The following is a 23639-nucleotide window of genomic DNA, read 5'->3' on the forward strand; positions in this document are numbered from 1 at the left end:
TCAGCGTTGTGTGAGGAAGTTGATATTGGCTTCTGTGGGCCTCTGCTTACCAGTAGGAGGGGGTGTGGCTGATTCCAGTTGAAATGGTAGATCCATTCCTTCTGATCCCTTCAAATCTAAAAACATTGTTGGATTAGAGAGGTGATCCAGTCAGGAAAGTCCTTGCCTTGCAAGGACAGGAGCCTGAACACAATTGGCTGAACCATGGGGTGTTTATGAGGGGAAGGTAGGGGAGCAGGAGAAATAGCTCAGTGGTCCTTTAAAGCTCTGGTTGTTCTTGCAGAGGACCCCCAGTTCCAGTCCAAGTATCTCCATCATGGCTGATAAGCATCTGTAACTCCAGTTGTAGGGGATCCGATGCCCTCTTCAGACCTCTTTGGGCACAAGATATGCATGTGGTTCACATACAGACAGGCAGGCTAAATATTCATAAACATAAATCTAAATTATATATGTATATACATGTGTGTATACATGTATATGTATATATATATATATATATATATATATATATATATATATATATAAAGGCTGGGCGGGGCATAGTGGCACAGGACTAAGGAAGGAGAAGTAGTAGGGACAGAGAGCTGGTTCCCACCCAGGGAGAGAGATGACAAAATAAAAAAAAATTAAAAAGGACAACAGTAGAGGTTGTTCTTGCCTCCACTTGTACACACACACACACCACACACAGAGTGAAAGAGAGACAATGTTGTAGATTTTGACCTACAATGAAACAGCTGCATTTGCATTTTGTAGAGTCCCTTGGGGTTCTCTAGAGGAACAGAACTTATAGAATGAATATGTGTGAGGTTCAGCTAGTCCAACAGTGGCTGTCTGCGAACAGGAGATCTAAGAATCTGGTAGTCGTTCAGTGCCCAAGGCTGGATGTCAGCTCTTCTACAGCATATGAGAGAATCCCTAAGAAGTTGGCTCTGATACCAGGGAAGGAACAAAACTGATAGCAACACCAGGCTCCCTTCCTCCATGTCCTTTGAAGGACATGCCAGAAGTTGTGGCCCACCTCAAAAGATCTAGATTAAAAATGGGTATTCCCGTTTCAAATGATTTCATTATGACAACAGTCCCTCATGCGACTAAGCACCCAGCTGCCTAGGTTTTCTTAGTTCCAGGTGTAGTCAAGTTGACAACTAAGAGCAACCAGCATATCCATGATGAGGTTCCCAGCAAGCAGAAAGGTAAGGGCTTTCTGTCGCTCAGGGTTCTCCTAGCCCTCCGTTGAATTCCCACGACCTTTAGAGGTCTCCTTTCAGGAAAGAAAAGTTAGAAACCATCCCTTTCTGCAGATGAGGAAACACACGCCCAAGTTTGGTGACCAGATTGAGACCGGAACAGGTGGTTTTTCTGACTCATGCTGCAGTTCAGAGTCCAACCCTGGAAGCCACCAGCCCCTGCAACATGAAAACCACACTGCAGACCTGGGTGGAAGCAAATACCAACAACTCCTCCCACATTGTTCCAGCTCAGCAGGCTCCTGCAGCCCCACTCACCCAGACACTCTTCTTAGCTTTGTTTTGTGCCCTGTATTTCTGTGTCCCATTTAACAACCCCTGAAAGTAGTTATCCAGATGTAGTGTGTATCCTGGTCACTCACATCCTATGGTTTAATGCTTGGCTGTCAAAATGGCCTGCTATTCCATTCCCTTCAGTCCAAACACTGATGAGGCAGAGCCTGGCTTGAGAGACCCTCTACTGTTACTGAAATGGTTCCTTTCTCATGTCAAAAGCAAAACAAACATCCTTATACACCTACTGTGTGTTCAGGCACTGCTGAGGCTGGCCACCTGCCACGGGCCTGCTCCTGGGCGTTTCCTTACCCTGGTTGCTGCAGATATCTTGCTAACTGTCTTAACTTGTATTTCTCCCAGTCCCAGGGCTCAACCATGGATTGGGTGTAAGAGGCTGCCTGACAAGTGTTCTGGTAGTCTGATTGAACCATGAAGACTGGGGTATTTGCCACCATGACCCTAGACTCAGTCTCACTCTAGAATTGTAGGGATATGCCCTGCACTAGAGAACAGTGTGCTCTCATGGAGCCTTGGAGTCACCCCTAGGAGCTCCAGCACAGGTTCCTGAATGGCAGACACTCTGCCTCCTGTAACTTCAGGCCAGTGTTCGTGGGACTCTGAAGTAAAAGCTGTATCATGATCCAGGTATGGCAAGACCACCACAGAGCCACGGCTGGCTCTGGAGAGATGGTTGTACTCAAGATGGCGTCCTGACGACACACACTTGCACCACCTTAGAGGTCCACATTAGTGAGGAGAAAGTGTGCAAAATGTCTGGCCCTAACTTTGGTATAAGGCAGGAGGAGGGTAGTGGAGGATAGTAGTCCTTAGTGCACAATACAGGAAGTGGGGTAGCCCTCAATTGGGTGGCATGCTCTCAGCACTGTGTTCTTCGCTTCTGTGGTCAACTCTGGGAGAAATTAGCAAGACTTCAAATGTTAAAACATTGAAAGGAAAACAGCATGGTGAACACGGTCAGTGCATGGATTGTGGAGCCAGCAGAGGCCCTGCTTCACCTGCTCACCTGAGTCCCCCTGCCCTGTGCATTCTCCAACCTGCTGGGCAAGCAGCATGGCTTACTATGGCTACCTAAAGTCCTTTGATGGTCAGTGAAGCAATGGAATGTGGAGATCTGCATGTGTTCAAAGCTTGTTGATACAACTGTATATCCATATGCAAAAGAATGAAGTTGGACCTCACATCATACACAAACATTGTGCCAAACAAGTAAAACCTCCAGAACTGTAAGACGAAAGCTATTTTTTAAAAAGAAAGAAAATGTGGGGTGAAATGTTCAGAACGTAGAATTTGATATTTCTTGGATATGACACCAAAAGCATAAGTAGCAAGATCAAAAATAGGCAAATGGAACCATATCAAACATTAAGATGTTCATGTGTCAAACAAAATGACAGTGAAAAGGAGAAAATATTTACAAATCATATATGTGATACAGGCTAATATCCAGACTATAAGAAACTTGATTGTAAAACAGAAACAAAAAAAGAATTAGGAGAGGACTCACACAGAAAGATATAAAGAACACATACAAAGAAGATGCCCAGAATCACCGCCCATAAGAGAGGTGGGAGTCAGACCCACCAGGAGATGTCATCTGACATGTTAGGATGTCCACTCTCAAAGAGACTGTGCCTGGTGCTATCCTTGTGCGAGCATGCAGGGAAGAGGCTAAGGAGTGGGTCAATAGTTAAGGGCACTTGCTGTTCTTGCAGAGGACCCATAGTTTCCAACACCTACATTGGGTGGCTCACAACCACCTGAATCTACAGCTCTACAGCTCGAGGAATCCAAGGCCCTTTTCTGACCTCCAAGAGCACACGTGTGTGGCACCGTGTGCTCGCATGCATACACACACACACAAGTGAAAATTTTTAAAATGCAAGAAAAATTGGAACAAGGCATGTTGCTGTAGATATAATGTAGAGCCATTATGCAAAAGAGTATGGAGGTTCTTCAAGAGATTAAAAATAGACCTGCCAGATGAGGTAGCAATCCCACTTCGGAGAATATGTCCTAAGGAAAATCTGTTCTTAGAGCAGTGTCTCCAAGAGACACATATGCTCATTCTATTCACAATAGCCAAGAGGTAGAAGCAACTTAAATTTCCATCGGCAGATGGGTGTGTAAACAGAATGTATGTACACACAGTGGAATATTGTTTAACCTTTGAAAAGAAAATTCTGGGCTGGGGAGATGGCTTAGTTGGGTGAAGTGTATACCATGCAAGTGTGAGGTCCTGGTCCCCAACATCCTCGTGTGATAATCCCAGCACTGGGCTGAAGCAACCAACCTCACAGTAAGTGAGAGACGTCGCCTGGAGAAAAAAAGATGGAGGGTAATCAAGGAAGGCCCTAATGTCTACCTCTTGCTTCCATGTGCATGTTTATTCTTAGGTACATGAAGATCCCTCCCTGACACATACACCAAAATATGAAGATAGGAAGATGATAGATAGACAGATAGACAGATGATAGACTTGGATGATTAATAGATGATGGATAGGTGATAGATCGATTGATGATAGACATGATAGATGATTAGTAGGTTGATTATGTGATAGATCAACTGATGATTAATAGGTGATAGATAGATATCCTTGAGCATGCTGCGACATGGTTGAAACTTAATGATGTTACACCAAGTGGTCTAAGCTAGTCACCAGAACTATTCTATTGGATTCTTTATGCAGAGCCCCTAAAGCAGTCAGAAAGTAGGGCCCCCAAAGGTAGAAAGGTGATGGCTAAGAACCAAGAGAGAGAAACCGAAGAATTCCAGCATCATAGGGTGTGAAGATTCGAGTTCTGCTGAGCAGTGGTGTGTAGGTTGACTACTGCTAAACTGAAGTTGTGTATCTTACCCCGCAGAGGCTGTGGAAGCATTGAGCATACCACTAAGAGCTAGGAGACAATGTAAAAGCATGGAAGGGCTCAGGGCTCCTTTGGCACCACAGATGTTATTAGTATCTTACATGTTAGAGAAAAGGCATTAGTGGTCTTGCTTATACAAGACAGTAGATTCTAGACAAGTTGGGTGAGGTGACATGCCCTTGTAATCATGGAACTTGGGAGGCTGAGACAGAAGTGTTGCTGTTAGTTCAAAGTCAAGCCTGTGCCACATAATGAGTTTGAGGCTGGCCTGGGCTATGTCCCCCTATGGTAGCTTGAAACTAGGGAAAAAGGTGCTTAGGGCTGGCAAGATGGCTTAACAGGTTAAAAGCACTTACTGCCAAGCATGACTACCAAATTCAGTTCACAGAACCCACAGAGAAAACAGCTGCACATGTGCTACAGCACATGTGCACCTCACCAACATACATATAAACATATTAGAATAATTTCTAAAGCTGGCTATGAAGTATGAAGAATACTTTGCAGACTGAGTAAGTCACAACAGTTGGGTGTTTGTCCCTAAGGGTGGGTACCAGAGCTTCCTGTCACCGTCCCTTCCTCCGTATTTAGGACCTATTCTGAGTCTTCTCTAAACTGTGCATCAAAGTTGTCTGTCAATCAGGAAGTTTATGGAGTCGCCCTTTCCTGGGGAATGTTCACTTAGCAAGAAATGACCCAGGAATCCCTGCTGTGGCTCCTTCCTTTCTTCTTGCATCCCTGTCCCCATTCTACTTCTGTGCCTTTGCCCACAGAAATTCAATTCATACTTTTCCCCACACTGAGAACTTCTTCAGCCCTAGAAAACTTACTGATGGGGTCAGGACAGTGAGCAGTCAGAGCAAAGTGACTCTGATGGCATCCTCTACGACAGGCCCAGGATGCAATGGGATCACTCAAGCTTTGGTTTCTTCCTCAGAATCAGGGAAGGGTTCACTGAGGTCACTGTAGGCCATTCTTGTGGAGTAACTGGTGTTCTGAACAGGTAGCCTCAGTTTGCCTGACATCAGCAAGTCTGGGCTTAGGGGAAGACCCCTTCCAGTGGAGAGGGGTCACAGTGGTTATCAGCTTACTGCTAACCTATTGGGCTGTTTGTTTTTTAGATTCTAAAAGACACTCACTGTTCTATACTTGGCCTTCTATAGCAACAAAGGTGGGTGTATGGAACTGAGAAGACACTTGTCTTAGGGTTTCTTTTGCTGTGATAAAACACCGTGATCAGAAACAATCTGTGTAGGAAAGAGTTTCTATCAGCTTACAACTCTTAGGTCACACTCCATTCCTGAGAGAAATCAGGGCAGGAACCCAGAGGCTGGAACTGATGCAGAGGCCATGAAGGAGTGTTGGTTATTGATGCCTTTCTTCCCCACAAAGGGCGGGGCCTTCCCACATCCATCATCAATTAGGAAAATGCACCGCAGGCCTGTCTAGAAAGGCATTTTCCCCATCAAGGCTCCTGCTTCCAAAATGACTCTAGTTTGTGTCAAGTTGACATAAAACTAGCCAGCACACCAGCCACTTTCTAAGCTTGTGGGTTTCTATAGATCACCCCAGGACTCAGAGCCTCAATTCATTTGGCTGTAAAGTGGGACCAGCAATGCCTGCTGCACTGCCACCTTAGTCTATGAAGCTGCCTTGCTTTAAAGGTAAAGAAAGGTCCCTGTTTGTTTCTGGGCCCTAGGTGTGTCTGTTTCTGTGCCTCTGGAACTAATAGCGAGGTGTGTCAGCCTGAGGAAATATTGATCTCTTTTATCTGTCTTGCAGGAACTGAGACAGGTCTTTCTTCTAGTGCATTCTAAGCTTCCCTGTCCTGCACTCTTGTCCTCTCCCTTCCTTGCTCTGGGAGAAACTACATCTTATACACTTTCAACAGCTGCCGTACAATGCTTCCCAAGGCAACAGAATCGCTGTCTTTTTGTCTCTCTCTCTCTTTCTTTTTCTTTTCCTTGACAACAGAAAGCTTTTTTTTCCCCTCCCTCCAGAAAAGAAACAACTTCACCCTGTCAATGCTCAATTCTGGCAGAAATGGAGGCAACTAAAATAGAAAGAGAGAAAAAAAATATTTTGGCAAGAGCCAGGAATCTGAAGTGGTGTTGCATTTACTGGGTCAGGTACATTGCAGAAGCTCTGTGTTATCAGCAGCATGGTCCATGCTTCTTATTTCTAAGATAATTCTCTCTTCACTGCACATGACACATGAACTGACACTCTTGATTTTTAAATCTCCCCCTTTTACTGGTTTGTTTTGTTGCTTCCTTCAACAAAGAGTCAGAGCCTGTTAACCCATTGCTTACATTCGGATTTGCACAACTCCTGGAGCAATGATCCACTCACCCCAGATAGAGAACCATTGGCAGACCAAAACAACAATGCCACTAAAGTCCATCTGGTAAACCAGTGTGTTTACTGAGGCTTCTTAGGTAAGGGGTTATGTTCAGGTGCAGAGGTAATTCAAAGGCAGCTGTGTCACTGAAAACCCACCCCAACATGGTGACAGTCCATGAACACTAGAAACCTGGAGTTCTCTGAAAAACCTACAAGAAGCTTAACAGATCAGAGACTCTCCTCTCCATAGCCTCCTTGCTGCTTATATTGGAGAAAAGGAGAGGACTTGTGAATGTGGTTTTAGAGACTTTCTGAGACTTGTGAGTTGTTTACTTCCTGAGTCTTAAGGAGCCTCCCTCTAGGATGGACTGTTTCCACTAGGTCTATGGGAGCCTTTATGTGAAAATATTAAGACTTGTAGCAAAGCACTGAATTGTCCAACCCAAGGCCATCCTAGGCCATTATTCTTCCCATCACCTGTCACATTAGTGAAGCCACCCAGATAACCCATCAACACAAATAAATATTTTGCCACTTAAGCCATCAAGTCTTATGGCAGTCTGTTACACAGTAGCAAGTAGATGATACAGTGTATTTGCCTAAAAGATTAATATCAGAAGGTAGCCTATGACAGCTGTAGCCAAAATAGTGAAGAGATTTCTGCATTTTAAGTTGCGTTAATATTATAATTACAGACTTGGAGGATGAGTTTGAAATCTAAGCCACAGGTGACCTGCCCATTAGTGCTCTCCCACACAGCCAGCATGCCCCTGCCTGTCTTTGGGATTTTACTACTTACTGGAATCTCCCTTCCTATCTTTTCTTACCTACTGGAAGCACACTGGATCTGCAAGGACCTACTCCAAAGCAAGTGTTTTCTACATGATCTTGGTGGCCATCCCTGCCTCTCTATCCATTCATTCCCAGGGTATTTCTTGCCTTGCCATACAATGGACACCCCAGACCTGCTTCCTCTTGTGGCTTCTGTTGGTTATCTTAAGTTGTTTACTAACAATTTCCAGGCTCCTGAGGGGTGGAGCCTTCTTGCCCTTCCTTTACCCTCCAGATCTTACACAGAACTTTGAAGAAGGAAGTCCAGAATCTTTTGCAAAAGCACTTGCAGTTAACTGGCTTCAGGGAGCTAATTTTTAAGAGAAAATAGCTAGTGAATTTAACCAGAGGGCAGGATGGTTCAGGTGAGTGGGTGTATAAATAGATAAATAAAGAATGGATAGTTGGATTAAATACCTTCATTTCCACATTTGCAGATGTTTCCTGATCTGTGATCATCTCACTAAGGAAATAAATTTTACCTTAAAGTACCTTTGTCCTGAAGGTTCCTTTAGCCACTCACTCTCCCAAACAAGACACGTCCTCTACCTCCTGCAACAGTACCCATCTCCTAGGGGACCTCCCCTACTTTCCCAGCGTGACAATGTGTCATGTTCTCTCCTGCTCACTTCCATCAGATCCCAGTGTCTTGAGCAGAGAGGAGAGGCTGCAATTTACCATGAGGCTCTCTGGCTTTTGGTATCTTGTCAAGTAGAGGTGCTCCTAAGGACCTGATGTGTTTCATCTCTCTGTCCTGCCATTCTTTTAGATGCCCTAATTCAGGAACTCATCATTGGTGAATGAGGTTCACCCCATCATTGGTGAATCAAACAACTACAAAAATCTATGAGCTTTGTTTACAGGATTGACTACCTCCCTCACTTCCAACCAGTTAACAATATGAAACTTTGTTTCCAAAGGGGGAGAGGGGAAACATGCTGATGTATTTCTGCTAAAACTCTCTTGATAGTTCCTCTGTTCTTCAAAATTAAAGTCAGGCTGGCTTTTACAGCCCACTAAGATCTGTCCCAGACAAGCTATAGAATCTCTTTCTTCATACAAGCCCCAAGTGTCATCAACAGGAAGGGACAGTCAGCAGCACCTACATACTAGGCTAGAGTGTTTCCCAACCGTGCTAAGGCTTTTTTTTTTTTAACCTCTTTAGCCCAGTCCAGTCCATCCTGACCTTTCCTCCTGTGTACCAACTTCCTTCTCTGCCTTTATGTGTCCCGTTGTTTGTGGGCACATTGCATTGGTAGTCATCTGATTAAAAGGGCATTTCCTGAGGATAAAGGAAAGGTTATGAATATCTTTGTATATGTGCAAATTCTACCATAATACCAGAACATGAGAAGACAAAACAAAATGTATGTATAGATGGATGGGTGGATGCATGGATGGATGGATAGATGCATGGATGGATGGATGGATGCATGGATGGATGGATGGATGGATGGATGCATGGATGGATGGATGGATGGATGGATGGAGACATGGCTGGGGCAGGTAAGTGAATGGATGAATGCATGGATGGATGGATGAATGGTAAAAAAACGGATGGTGGATAGATGGTAGGTGGATAGGTGATGGGTGGATGGTGATGGGTGGATGGAACAAGAAAGAATCTGCCAGTTATTGTGCCCTGAAACAGACTAAAATATTACTAATCTACCGAGGTCTGTGCTGTACCAGATTGTAGAGACTGAGGCTAGTGTCCTCAGGGATATGATCTTGCCTCCTAGGTCTCAACTACTCAGTTATCCCGGGTTCAGTGCTAGTGGTTGCATGTAGGCACACTTCTGCTACCCTTGATCTCCAGACCCACCCCAGGAAGATAAACATTAACTCAGAGGTTGGCTGATGCTGATGATGGGAAGTGCTATCCATTAAACACTACTGTGGACCAAATACTGTTCTAAGTGCTTAAGCCAATGACAATTTTTAGATCTCTTGTGAGGTGTGTGTTATAAGTAGCCCCACTTTAAAGATAAAAGTTTAAAAGTTTAGACTTTCTAAAATCACACAGCCCAGAACAGTGGAATCTGCTCCAAACTTCAGGCAGCCTACCTCTGGAACCTTCCATTTTTTTCACCTCATGGATTCCAGGGGCCCCTCTCATGTTTCCTCCCTCAAGAGCAGAGCAGCACATTTCTCAGTGTTTTTTTATTCACTCAGTTTTCTGAAATTCGTTCATCTTTAGGCAGGAAGAGCCCCAGGTTCTCTTTTGTCTGTGTGTGTTTCCTTCACTGTGAAGATAACTAGTTACCTCATACCCAAATCTAAGTGACTGTAAATGCAGCCACCTTTGCTTTCTGCAAGCCCTTCTCTGTCTCGCAGTGGGCTGAAAACCACACCATAGCTTCCTCTTTACCTTTGCTGTGACAGCACCGAATTTTGTCACTCAGCTTCTGAGCAAGTTCAGTGACGCTGCCTGGAAAGGCTGTGCCGGTCCAGATGGCATGCATCCTGTGTGTGGCATCTCTCTTTCTCTGTCTAAGTAAGTTTTATAACTTTGATGTTTTTATGATCACAGGACCTTGTCATCCAGAGACTGCTGGTTCAGGGAGCAGGCCAAGTTGGTCTTCACAGGAATGACTAGGTTATAGACTTCTGACTTTGTGCTCATCTTTTACTTATTGATGACAGTTTTAAGGCTTCCTTACATGTCCTTGTGTATGGGGGTAATGAAAGACTTTGTTGTGTCCTGGGTACCTATTGTATTTTATTTTAAGCTTGTCTTTGAGCTTTGCATGTCCCAGGCTTTACTTTACCTTCCTGGGCTGACCATCCTATGGGAGAGGAAGAGGTTTCGCTGCCACACGAAGGGTCCTCAAGGTTTGCCTGATGTTAGGGTGTAACTAGATGTGTGTGCCTTGTGAATGTGACTGGGTAGAAGAAAAAGCAATGCGAGTACTATGAAGTTTAGGTCAAGCTAAAAGAAGGTTCTGGGCTTTACCTGAGAGCTAAAGAGAGAGACAGAGAAAGAGCAGGACAATTACTTGGCTCTACTAAAGCTCATATAGGGGCCTTTATCTGGCCTAGGGATACTTATGCATATTTGAAGAGGATGGAGGAAGAAAGAACTTGGAGATAAAGGGAAGAAGTAGAGGAATTGAGCAGGGAACAAATCAGTTCCTTACCATGTAGAGCAAGTACCAGGCATGAGGTGTGCCACATACAAAGACCATTTCAGTATAACTTATAAATGCATACTATAAAACACAAAGAACTGTAGAGTAAATTGGCCATATTGAAATAAAGTTATCAAAATATTTTTAATTTCAATGTAGTGGCATCTGTAATTACAGCACTAGTGGGACCCTAAAGTAGGAGGCTAACCTGAATTTTATGGTGAATAAACAACATTAAAAAATAAATCATGAGTTTGAGGCCAGCCTGGTCTACAGAGTGAGTTCCAGGACAGCCAGGGCTACACAGAGAAACCCTGTCTCGAAAAACCAAAAAAAAAAAAAATCATAATATGTTCATTTGCATTCTTATTCATGTGCTATACACTAAGATCTGGATGACTACTTATTAATGAAGAGAATATTTTAATATGACCACGAAAATTGCCAAATAATATACAAATAGCTATGGTTCTGTGTCTACATCCATCACTGAAGGAAATAGGACAATTCCATTGGAGAATTAAGATGAAAGGGCTCTGGTTTAAGGACCCTTGAGTCCTATCTGTGAGTTCAAGTTTAGAACTCTTGATTCCCAGAGACTGGGTGGAGTTAGTGCAGAGACTGGGGTAGCTGGGATGAGGGAGGAACTGGGCTGAGCTGCAATCCATGTGGCCAAGGCTATAGCTTTATAAGAAAAATGAAGGGAGCGTACCATTTGGCACTAAGGTAGACCAGCAAGCTCTGGTGGAGCTGAACCAGGATCACATCTCAGTGAGCATATGGGTGAGGATCAGACCTGGGGCCTGAGAAAGAGACAGGAATCCTGCAGAGGGATGTATTAGAATTACTTGCCAGTGACTTGCCAGCACCCTGACAGGGTAAGCTTTGATAGACAGTGTCTTGGTGGAGTCTTGCAAGAATTGTTGTGTCTGTGACCCTGTTCAGTCATCTGACTGAGCGTGCATGCTTCATGTGTGGGCACTGTGCATTTGCTTTGCACGGGAGTGAAATGAGTTTACATTGCATACATCGCACAAGGATGCAGAAAGTTGCACATTCTTGTTCTTCTTATTATTATTATATTAGTTTTCAGTTGTCCATTTGTTTTTGATAAGCAGGCTCAAAGGTCTAGAAGAAGCACCATAACAGTCAAAATTCAAAAAGGAGAAGATGGTTGCCTTTCCCCACCCACTTCCATGATTGCCTGACCTGGGTTCTGCATTTTTTCCTTCTAGTCTTTGACCTGTATTAAGTTCCAGTTTTGCATGGAATCGAAGGTCTTACATGAGACATGCATAAATCAGGAAGTAACTTGAAGTCTGCTGCATCTCATTTTAATTATAGAGAGGAAATGCAGGAAATGAATGATGATAAATCATTAATCAATCGCATTGTTTGGATCAATCTATTCTTTGTCCCAACTTCATAGTGTTGTTTTGGAATGTGGGGACTAAGTCTCTGGGACCCAGCACCCACTCCCTCAACAAGCACTCTACCGCTGAGCCACACTCAATGCCTTAAGCCATTATTAGATTACGTACTATTGCATGTGTTGTGTGTTGTATGTGGCAATATGGAGTCAGAGGACAGCTCTTTGGACTCGGTTCTCTTCTTCTACCGTTTCATGGGTTCTCACAGTTGAACACATAGATCATCAAGGCTTGCTTAAAAAATTCCTTTACCCAATGAGCCGTCTTACCAGGCCTGTTTTATCTTTATCACCTCTCACCCTGACCAACTGCCAAACAATTAAGGGGGCCATTAACACAAGAGGTCTTTGGAGAGGGGCTATTTTTGTATCACTGAGGTTGTATCCATGGAAAAACAGAAAAGTATTCCACTTCATTCTGGATGGGTAATGTCCCAAGCCTCTCACCCCTGCCACCACACACACAGACCACATTGCTTCTCATGTGTCAGGCGAGAGCAGTTGTTGGGTGTGTCGTCTGTTCCCTAGGTAGGTTTTGTATAAGGTGGAATTACTTCAAATTCCTTGGCTATGTTGTAGCCTGAATGTTTGTGTCCTCTTGGATTTTCCTGTTAGAGCTTAAACCTGGCAGTGATGGCTTTAGGATATAGAGCCTTTGAAAGGTAGTTAGCTGAATGGGTTAGTGCTCTTTCAAGAGATTGGAGAGTCCCAGCTAATCTCTTCCATGTGTGAGGACACAGCTAGAAGGTACATGTACATGAATCAGGCTGCCATTGGACACCAAATCTACTAGTGCCTTAATCTTGCAATGCGTAGTCTCCAGGGCTGTGTTTCTATGGCAAGACTCCACTTACTTTTTCTTTATTGTTATTAACAGGCTAAGACATAGAACTTTTCAGAAGTGAAAGGAAAAGTGTTGATGTTTTTACAGGTTATTTATTTATCTATCTATTTTTTGCAATTCTTGAGATAAATTCAGAGTCTCGTGTGTAAGTGCTCTACCACTGAGCCACATTCCTCAGCTAGTATCTTTGAGATGGAAAGAAATGATGTCCAGAGGCCAATTCACAGGGATCACATAATGACATGTCTAACTGTCATGGTCCCTGTCTCTATGGGCTCTGTCAGGGCTTCTTGCTTCCTCCTAGAGAGGATGATCCTGCAGGGTACTGGCCATTGCTTTCTCTTTTAATGGATGGACAGTTGGGCTTTGTGCACAGTGGCTTTCTTTCTTGTGGTCCAACGTCTTCCTCCACATGTCCTCTCTGGCTCCATGTGTCTCTTCTCCTTTGCTGCTGCCTCTCCAAAGGTGCTCTTGTCCATCCCCAATGCTCACTACTTGTCACTTGGCTGCCCTTTCTAGTTGCCATCTTTCTGTCCTCTACAATGCCATGAAGTGTTTACGTGTTCGACAGTCACTTCTTAGCCTCAAACCTACCACCGTTTCTGTTCTACTGGAATGTCTTACAGAGCTCTGCACAGCAATCGACTCAGCTGACTCAAAGGCCTCTCCTAGTCTCTGCCCTCCAGCTGCCCTCGCCAATGCTGACCAAACTCTTCTCCCTTCTACTTCCTTTGGTTTCCAAGCCACTATAGAATAGTTGCCTTCCCACCCTCCTGACTTCTCAGGGTCCTTCTCTAGGTTTCATCCCCACCCATATAACAGAGGTTCTCACTGGCCATCGTTAGACTCCATAAAACTTATGAATACTTATGTGTGATGGACCTAGTCTACACCTACTGCCCAGGCTCAGGGACTTGCCAGGCTGTGAGAAACAATGGGCAAAGCCATAGAACAACCGGGCACTCGCAGACCTAGGTTCAAGTATGGCTGAGTCACTGTGCATTTTGACATTACTAAACACAGAAATAACAGAAATTTTGAAAGGGTTAAATTACAAATGTTTTCAAAGTCTTTAAGGGTCGTCAATGTGATGCACATATATTTAAATATCTCCCAAATGTTTTTGGTTTTTTGTTTGTTTGTTTGTTTTGTTTTTGGATGTCTTTCCTGTTTATTCCGGAGCACTCAAATTCCATCTCTAAAGTTAAATGCATTATGCTCACCCACCTTTGAATACACAATGGTAATTCTCACTGATACCCCCCTTTCCTGCTGAGTATGGTTATTCTTCCAGCTGATCTATCAAACATGGGTATCCAATTTCCTCCAACTTCCTGTCCCTGATCATCCCCACTGCACTGAAGCATCCAGAGTGCTAACCTCTACAGACACCATCTCCACAACAGCTCTTTAGTTACAGCCCCTTTCTTTCCAACCCTGCCCTTTCATCAACTCTGTCCTGAGCTAGAAGTTACCTGATGTCTTTTTCCAACTTCCACCATTCTCCAAACAACCATCAGTTGCTTTTTCTAAGATCTTTCCAGCACTTTGAGTGGATTCCCTCATGCCCAGTTGATTCCAAGCTGACCGCCATGAGAGTCACATCCTTCGTGCTCCTAACCAGTCTCGGGCACCCATCCATCTTGCACCTCTTTCCCACAAGGTGACTGCTTCCTGTTTCTGTACAGCTCTTTTCATTTTTACTCAGCTCATCTTGTCATAAAGTTTCTTTCATCTAAAAGGCTCTGTCTCCACTTGGCCTGTAATCTTCCCAATCCCCCAAAGTCCAATCCTGGTGCCATTTGTGCTAGTTAGTTTTTGTCACCTTGACACAAACCTGGACATACCTTGGAGGAGGGAGTCACAACTCGGGAGACGCCTCCATCAGATTGGCCTGTAGGCCTATCTGTTGGGACTTGGTTGCTAATCGATGTAAAATGCCAGCCCACTATGGGTGGTACCATCCCTACACAGGTGGACCTGGGCTATGTAAGAAGGCAACAGAACATGAGCCTGGGACAAAGCCATTAAGCTTCATTTCTTCACAGTCTCTGCTTCACCTCCTACTTGATGGTTCCTATCTTTAGAGCTCACACTGGCTTCCCTCAATGATGGTCAGTGGGTTATAAGTTGAATTAAGCCTTTTCCTTTCCTTCCCAAGTTGATGTTAGTCATGATTTGTCACAGAAACATAAGGAAACTGAGATAGCATCCCTTCTACAGGCCTCACTTGTTTGTACCCCCAAGCCATGAGCTCTCTGCTCTCTTCAGATTCCTCCGGGGGCTTTCATTTGTATCTTTCTCATAGAGATAGCCATTCTAACTGGCTAGCTTAATAAGGCTCAAGGTCAGAGATGATTCTAAACACATTTTTATGTCTTAATCTCTCAAGTATCAGAAAGACTGTAAGTGGCTGAATAAATATTTATTGACTTGGCAAATAAAGCAGGGAAGAATGAAGTGCTAACTTCCACACAGAAACTTTCTATTGTGCACTTATTTCACTGGGAAGTGATGAAAAGTGTTGAAGAGGCATGGCCAAGCTGTCCATGCTACAGATAACAATATAAATACAAATAACAGTGGAAGGAAAAGATGAATGGCGCCTCCAAACTATACTTTAAAAAGTTTATCTGTATATATGTATGTTTGTGTGTGTGTGCATGTGAAGACCAATGGCAGGCACCTTTCTCAACCTCACTCCCCCCCCCCTCTCTCTCTCTCGTAATTTTTTGGAAGTTAAAATATAATTATATTATTTGCTCCCTTTCTTTCACCCTTCTGACTTCTCCTATAGCCTTGACCTCTTCTCAAACTCATGGCTCCTTTTTCTTTGTCTTTGTTACATGTATGTATACATGTATGTACATGTGCATAAATATATAAATACAACCTGATCAGTTCATTTGGTGTTACTTGCATGTATATGATTTTATGACTGACTACTTGGTATTGGATAACAATTAAGGGATCAACCATGAGAATGAATATTTCTTCTGCTCTCAACAATCCTTTGTTGCCTGTTCTTGGTCAGTGAGAGGGGCCCAGTGAGAGCTCCTTCTGTGTCTGTTAGCGTGGTACTTTAACAGGTATTTTTTTTCTACACTCATATTGTTGGAGTATGGGTGAAGCTTCTCTGTCATTTCTAGAAGATACATTCCCACAGTGGGTTTCCTGGTTCCTTTGCACTGACAGTCTTTCTGTCCTCTCTTCTATGATGTTCCCTGAACCTTAGCTTCAGAGTTGTGTTGTAAACGGATCAGTTGGAACTGGGCTCCCTGTAATGTCTTGTTCTTTGCCTTTAGACTGGTTGTGTCTTTTCTGTGATGTTCTCCCTTGTTGCAAATAAAAGTTTATTTGATAAGTGATAAGAGTTACACCTACCTGTGGGTATGAGGATAAACATTTAGAGTGTAGTGGGGATTATGCTAGCTTAGTAAAGTGTCAGTAGCAGATTCTTCTCTAAGATCCATGACCTCACTAGCCTTGGGCGCTTGGCTAGGTTTTCAGTACTAAGCATGATTTCTTTCCTGTTGGGTGAACTAATAAGGCTAATTATAGAGCTGCTGGTTACCACCAAGATCTGAGGGCCAGTGATACTCTTAGGATAGCTTGCCAAATTGGTCCTAGTTGGGTGTCCACCTTATATTTAGAAATAGGATCTATCACTTGTACCTTGGACTTAACTCACTATTTCAGATAGCTGAGTCTGCCTACAAGCCCCAGGATTCCTCCTGCCTCTGCATTCTCAGTACTTAGATAACGGATGCACGACTGTGCCCAGCTTTTATCTGGATACTGGGGATCAAGCTTAGGTCCTTAAGCTTGCTCAACAGGCACTTTGCTGACTGCAACATCTCCTCAGTTCTAAAAAAAAAAAAATTCTCATGGTGAAATATAGTATGTAAGAAAAGGCTAATAAAACATAAGTACGCAGTTTGATGAATAAGCAGAAACTAAAACCTGTGTAATCACTACAAGGTTCAAGAAACAACATCATCAGGTTCCTGGAAGTGCCCTCCCATTCTGCCTATGGATCATCAGGACATAATCCCTCCACAAATCACCTTCCTGATTCCCATGATAACCACTTCCTGACCCACTTTTAAAGATGACTTTAACCTTTATGCATTAACTAAATGATACAATGTGGCTTTGCCTATTTTTAAATTTTTATTTTTATTTTATTTTATATGCGTTGGTGTTTTTGCCTTTACATATATCTGTGTGAGGACATTGGGACCCCCAGGACTAGAGTTAAAGATAGCTGTGAGCTGTGGGTGCCAAGACTTGAACCTGGGTCCTCTGGAAGAGCAGTCAGTACTCTTAACTGCTAAGCCATCTTTCAAGCTCCCTATATGTTCACTTTAAATATTTTAACTTTTAAACGGAATATTTCTGTAGATGGCCAAAGAGATTGGAGGTATTCCATGAATGATCAGGCACAATTCTACATCTTACTACAAATAGTTACAATCTTTAATTTCTTAATAAAATTCCATCTTCTGGTACACTACCACAGTTTATCTGTTCTGCTGTTGGTGGATATGCAGGCTGTCCCTTATTTGGGACAACAGTGAATGGCACTGCTGTAAATAGTCCTTCATGTGTTGCCTGGTGCACAGTGCCCACATTTCACATTTCACATTTCAGAAGGTTGCCTTGCTGAAAATGTTTAAAACTTCTCCTTAGTCACTTTCTGGTAAGTAATAATTTAAGTTTTTCTAATGTAGTCTAATTTCTATTTATAGATATTCAGCACAAAAAAGTGTGATATAAATATATAACATTGAGATTTATGAATACTTAAATGTATTTTTAAATTATTACTGGAAATGTGTGTGGTTGGGTATTGATTAGTTTCTTGGCCAGTTTTGGTTGAGTGTATTCAGATGCGGTTCTTAAGTTTTTAGTTGATTTTATCAATTAATCACTCTACCCTCTTGTGGGGGAGGGAAGCCTCCTTCCTGCCTCTTTCCATTTCCTCTCATGAGCGCTGCACTTCTCTTCCCCCGCTCCCCACAGGAGTCTCCTGAACCCTCTGCCCTTGCTCTGGCTCTCTGAAGCCTGTTCTGAAAGATTCTATTCTGTCAACTGCTTCATGCTGCCCATAGCTCTTGATGGACCTTCTGGTGTCCTTTAACCCCGTCTTGTCCTTCGAGGGTTCCTGGACCCTCAGAGAAGATCTTGTCCATCTCTGTAACATCATTACTTCTGGCCTCTGCTCTCTCAGAAACACAAAGCAAGCCTATTTTCATTATTAGTTGTAATGAACAATCTTGTAGTTTCTGAAAAAAATGCTGAATTTAAAACCTCTCTATAGAAAAGTTACCTTTTAATCACGTTTCTCCTTTAGACCTAATTTTCTGCAGTTTCAATTAGAGAACATCCTAGCTGAAAACCATGGGTAAGAAAAAAATTAAACTCTGAGCCCAGAACCTGGACTTCATAAACATCCGTTGTAGTTTCAAAGTAAAGTGAAAGGGCCTTTCTAAGAAATTAGAACAGTAAAAACAGCAAAACAAAGCAAACGAAAAGAGAAAAGAAAAATCTTTACAGCAGAGACAGGAAGTGTCGCTACCATTTCTGGTGCTAATTTTATCTAGTCTTGCACCAGACATAGCTGAGGGCTACAAATATCTGTAACCAACCAGCAAGAAGGAGTAAGGCATTGGAAACAGAGCTGTGGACTTTGCCTCTCATAAACGCCCTTCTGTGGGAGAGACTGTGCCTTGGAATTTTGGGTTTGAGAAGGTTTATGCTGTTTTGCCGTAAAATACTGTAAAAGGTAAATTATCACATATGATATTACCTTTCTAGTAAGTCCATGTAGACAAGCTGCTGCTTGGTGGACGTGGCCTTGATGCATAGTTGAGGCTGATATATTTTCAAAAGGAAACTATGGCTGTGCAAACTTAGGAATGATGACGTCACTGAGCCATTCCATCACCATCCAGCCTGAGGAAGGCGGTGAAGATTCAAAGTGATAATAGCAAATAACCTGTGGTCTCATTTACCAGGATGGTAATCTAGAGACCTACGCTATGTGGTACCCCGGGAATCAGAGCACTTACCTATTTTTATCCCTTTTCTTCCTCCTACTTACAAGCTAAACTCAGCATCAGCCAGAGGGAAGTAAAAATTCAAGAAGGACCTCTGTACAGAGCCGAAGGTTATCCTGTCAGCATCAGTTGCAATGTAAGTGGTCATCAGGGTCCTTCCACACAGGATTTCCAATGGTCTATTTACCTGCCAAGCACCCCAACCAAGGAAGTCCAGATCATCAGTACCAAGGATGCCGGCTTCTCTTACGCAATGTATGCCGGGAGGGTGCAAAGCAAGGAGATCTACATAGAGAGGCTGCAGGGTGACTCGGTCCTGCTGCATTTCTCAAAACTCCAGATGAAGGATGCTGGCGAGTACGAGTGCCACACACCCAACACGGACGGGAAGTACTTTGGAAGTTACAGTGCGAAGACAAATCTAACTGGTGAGCTCTTGTTACCCAGCCCCTGGCAATCCTGTATCCACCATCACAATGCCCTGCCAAGGGAGAGACTTTCCACTAGTCTGTTTGCTCTGGGTAAAGAGCCTACGTACCACTCTGAGTATTTTGGAGATGTGTCACAAGTAGGTGCCTCATGTTTTTCCAGTGACGTATGCCATGCAGGTGGAGGAGCCAGTGTGGGGCCTTCCCAAAGCCCCACTTACAGGTTGATAGTAGCAAAGCATTAGGTAGATCTTTGCATGTCCTCTCACCCCCATGTCATTCATCTTGCAGCTCAGTAAGGGAGCCAGCACCAGTATCATGAGTGATGTCATTAACTGCAGAATGATTATTTTCCAACCACCGTTTCCTAGCACATTTATCTGGAGGGAAAGGATCAAATTCTTACAACTGTGGTTTGCCTGGAATATCTAGTTTCCTTTTGTAGTTTAGCAAACTCCTCCATGTTCTCCAAGATGCAGATGCAACACTACCTCCATTGCAGAACCCTATAGATCACCTCAGGCCATATCCCCAACTTGGTTCTTCTTAATGCCCTGTTCATACTGTGATGAGCAGCATTCACTCAGTTACCTCCTAACCAGCTACTTATGTGCCCATCTCCCACCACCCCTGAGCTTCCTGGGAACTCTCAGCTCTTGCGCAATGTCTATAAAATTCATTGACTTAGCTTCGGTGCTGCTTTTACATGGGCTTCAACTGTGTGGTTTACATTGAGGAAGAAAAGAATAGCAGGGTCCTCAGACAGCTATGAAAACTTTGGGAAAGCTTGCATTTGGCCTCCGAATAACAAATTACATTACTTTAGATCTCCATAATAGAAAAAGCAGATTAGGGTTTAGGGAGGGAAAAGAAGCAATCCATTCATGTCCATATAGTGAGACAGAGTAGCTGAGAGCCAGAATCTGGGTCCAGAAACTCCAGTGTTCCTCCTCCTCGTGGTTGAGTAGCTAACCTGGCTCCAGCCTGTGCTGATGAAGCAAAGCCAGGGTCCTGTATCACTGAACCACTCACTTTGCAAAGTTTCTCTGCTCTCTCAGCCAAAACGAAAGCCCGACTTAGAAAAGCATATGGCTGGGAGCACTCCAGGGATGTGCCTTGCAGATGAGGTTTAGGCGCCATCTTCCCTTGAGAAGGTCTAATGAGACAAACAGGAAACAGTAAGATAATCACTGTTGCCTTGTTTCCAGTGATTCCCGACACCCTGTCTGCCACCATGCCCTCCCAGACGCTCGGTAAGAAGGAAGGCGAGCCGTTAGAACTCACCTGTGAGGCAACCACAGCCACGGCTCAGCATACCCATCTCTCTCTCACCTGGTACCTGATGCAGGAAGGAGGAGGGAGCCAAGCCACTGAGATCATTTCTCTCTCCAGGGATTTTATAGTGACCCCTGGGTCCTCCTATGCAGACAGGTTTGTGGCCGGTGATATCCGGCTGGACAAGCTTGGAGCTACTTTCTTCAAGCTGTCCGTGGGCAAACTCCAGCCCTCAGATCAAGGCCAGGTGTTCTGTGAGGCCACAGAATGGATTCAGGATCCAGATGAAACATGGACTTTGATCACAAGAAAGAAGACAGATCAAACAGCTCTGAGGATCCAGCCAGCAGGTAATTATCTTCTCAGGAAACTTGTGAATTCGTTCTCAGTGACTATGTAGAGATATCTTTAAAAAAAAAAAACTATCTGTTGACTTTTTCTTAAAGGTAGATAAAAAGTTTAAGTTAATTTTGTTTTTGTCATCTGGAAAGCATAACTAAGTAGATGTTCCAGAATGTTCCATTAGGGCCTTGTTCACGGGAGAGTTTATATGGGACAAGAAATGTGAAACAGATAGATTGATGCTGCTAGGCGGCCATGGAGATCACGTTAGAGCCATGGTTGCCAGGCACTTTGTAAGCACATTGTCTCCATTATTTAACTGTAGTCCAAATAATCACCCACAGTATAGCCAGCTCTCTGTTTTAAAAACAAGGGACCCCAGACACAGTGAGTACATCCTAACACCTACTGGGGACAGAAGGTGCTCGCTTCTAAAGCGAAATCTGCCTCTCTCCAAAGCCCACCTACCACAGGCAGCTGGGCCTCGGAGCAGCTCCAGTTTCCAGCATGAAGCCTCGCCCCTGCTGGCAGCGGGATGCCCTTCTGCCAGGCCCCATCTCTATATTGAAATGGTGCCACCTTGCATGATCCATTGCCATTTTAGTCAAAAGTAGACAGGAAGGCCTGCTCATTTTTGGTCTTTTTATGTGTGTTGGTTTAATAAGAGGGCCATCTGAGACCATGAGCATCCACAGTAGAAAGCAATACTCCAGTGGTGGATCACTGACTTTATATGATACCCAGCTCCACCGCATCCCATGGTCTTCACATGTCCAAATTGTGCTCAGTGGGCCCTACAAGGCCCTATCACATGAGCTCGGAAGTTAGGAAATTCAACTGGCTGTTTATCAGACAAATGAACAAGGTAAGAAATAAAGGTTGGGGGTTCAGAGGAAGAAGCAAATACCCAGCATACAGTGAGGCCCAGGTTTAATCCCCAGTACAAAAATAAAAGAGAAAACCAGAAGTCCTAATTTACAGCAGTTTAACACAGCATGAAATAGTTCACTGTTTCATTTGGGAGGCAGACCTAAGTAGATCTTGACACATCTGTGTGTGTGAATTTTTTCCTTACTGGGACTGCTTTCAGAAAATCATGGACACTGTCCTTCTTGGGTGACTTAGACTAGTCCGGAACTTTGTAATTTTCTTTTACTTTGGGGCTATTTTGGAGTAGGGAACTCTGACACCACAGAACTGAAAGGTGACATACAATGCAACCAGGGGATCCATATCATGGATCCCATCCATCTTGTGCTGAAAGGGGCAAGTACATCGGGCTTTCTAAACATCTGCCTTGCTTTTGTTACCTAGCAAGAGATTTTGAAGTGAACATCACGGCCAGTACCTCGCCTGGTGAAGGAAAACCCTTGGAATTGGTTTGTCTGGCTGTCGGCAGAGATGGTGACCCACAGCTTCAGGGCACTTGGTTCCTCAATGGAAAGGAAATTGCTCAGATTGATGCTGGTGGAGTCCTGAGCCTGAAGAGAGATTACAGAGACAGAGCAAGCCAAGGACAGCTACAGGTTTCAAAGTTAAGTGCCCAGACTTTCTCTCTCAAGATCTTCTCTGTGGGTCCAGAGGACGTAGGTGCCTACGGCTGTGAAGTGGCAGAGGTGGTAAGGACTCAGACGGGCTCCTGGCAGGTACTTCAGAGAAAGCAGTCACTAGGCTACCAGGTGCAGCTGAGGGAGCCAGCAGGTACGTGATGTGACATAGGGACATCTACAGATGGTGCTCTCTTCAGACCCTCCTGGGGGGCAGTACAGAAACATGGTGGTGGTGGGGGTGTCTTCCTTTAGAGTCTGGAGCCTGCCAGACCCTACTAGAGGGGAAGTAAATCCTGAAGGAAGGGAGAGCACCCAGACTAGCCAAGATGTTCGGAGTACAACTCCTGAGCCAAGGAGCATGTGCATTCTTCTTCATTTCTCTCCATTTCAATTCTCTTGTCTATAAAATGATACAGGGAGGTGGCCCCTAAGTCCTGTCTTGTTGTATTGTTTGAGTCTATTTGCTTATTTTTTTAAGTTGTAATTTTCTTATGCTGTTTTCTGTTCAATGAAGTCCTCTGTCTTTGTGTGTTTGCACACCTGTATGTACATGAACATGTGCTTATAAGTACACGAGCATGCTGCGTGCTTGTGTACCCGTGTATATGAATGCAAGTGTGTGTATGGGGGTGGGGAGAAGTGTAGAGTCTCTTTTCCTGGGGAACACACAGCCGAGTAAGCTGACCTTGGGTTGAGGCTGGGCAGCCATTTTTCAATTGCCTTCTGCTAATCTTGTTATGTTAACTTGCAGTGGGTCATAATTCTGACTCATAGTGAGGAATGAAGAGACAAATGAAAGCGGACAGACTCTATTCTCTGTGCTTGCTGGGATGCAGTGAGCTGTCTGTTCAACTGGTTCTGAGCATCCCTAACAGTGGGAGCCACTGCTGTGGCTTGCGTATAATTGTCCTTCAAAGGCTCAGAGTTTGGTCCTCAGTGTGGCAATGAGGATGAAATTAGACCATGGGAGCTCTACCCTCGTGAATG

At 43.9% G+C, this 23639-nt stretch overlaps 1 protein-coding gene across 1 annotated transcript in view; it reads left to right on the forward strand.

Moving 5' to 3' along the window:
- Positions 1-9977: 9977 nt before the first annotated feature.
- Positions 9978-23639, forward strand: part of Cd101 (CD101 molecule) — a 40571-nt gene continuing 26909 nt past the window's right edge. Inside the window, exons 1-4 of the mRNA XM_028752987.1 lie at positions 9978-10088; positions 19105-19485; positions 20694-21110; positions 22417-22803. Of these exons, the coding sequence (XP_028608820.1) occupies positions 10046-10088; positions 19105-19485; positions 20694-21110; positions 22417-22803 (1228 nt within the window). The 5' untranslated portion in view covers positions 9978-10045. The remainder of the gene's footprint in view (positions 10089-19104; positions 19486-20693; positions 21111-22416; positions 22804-23639) is intronic.

The sequence above is a fragment of the Grammomys surdaster genome, unplaced genomic scaffold (genome assembly GCF_004785775.1).
Source record: "Grammomys surdaster isolate TR1022 unplaced genomic scaffold, NIH_TR_1.0 125941, whole genome shotgun sequence".
Classification (NCBI taxonomy): Eukaryota; Metazoa; Chordata; class Mammalia; order Rodentia; family Muridae; genus Grammomys; species Grammomys surdaster.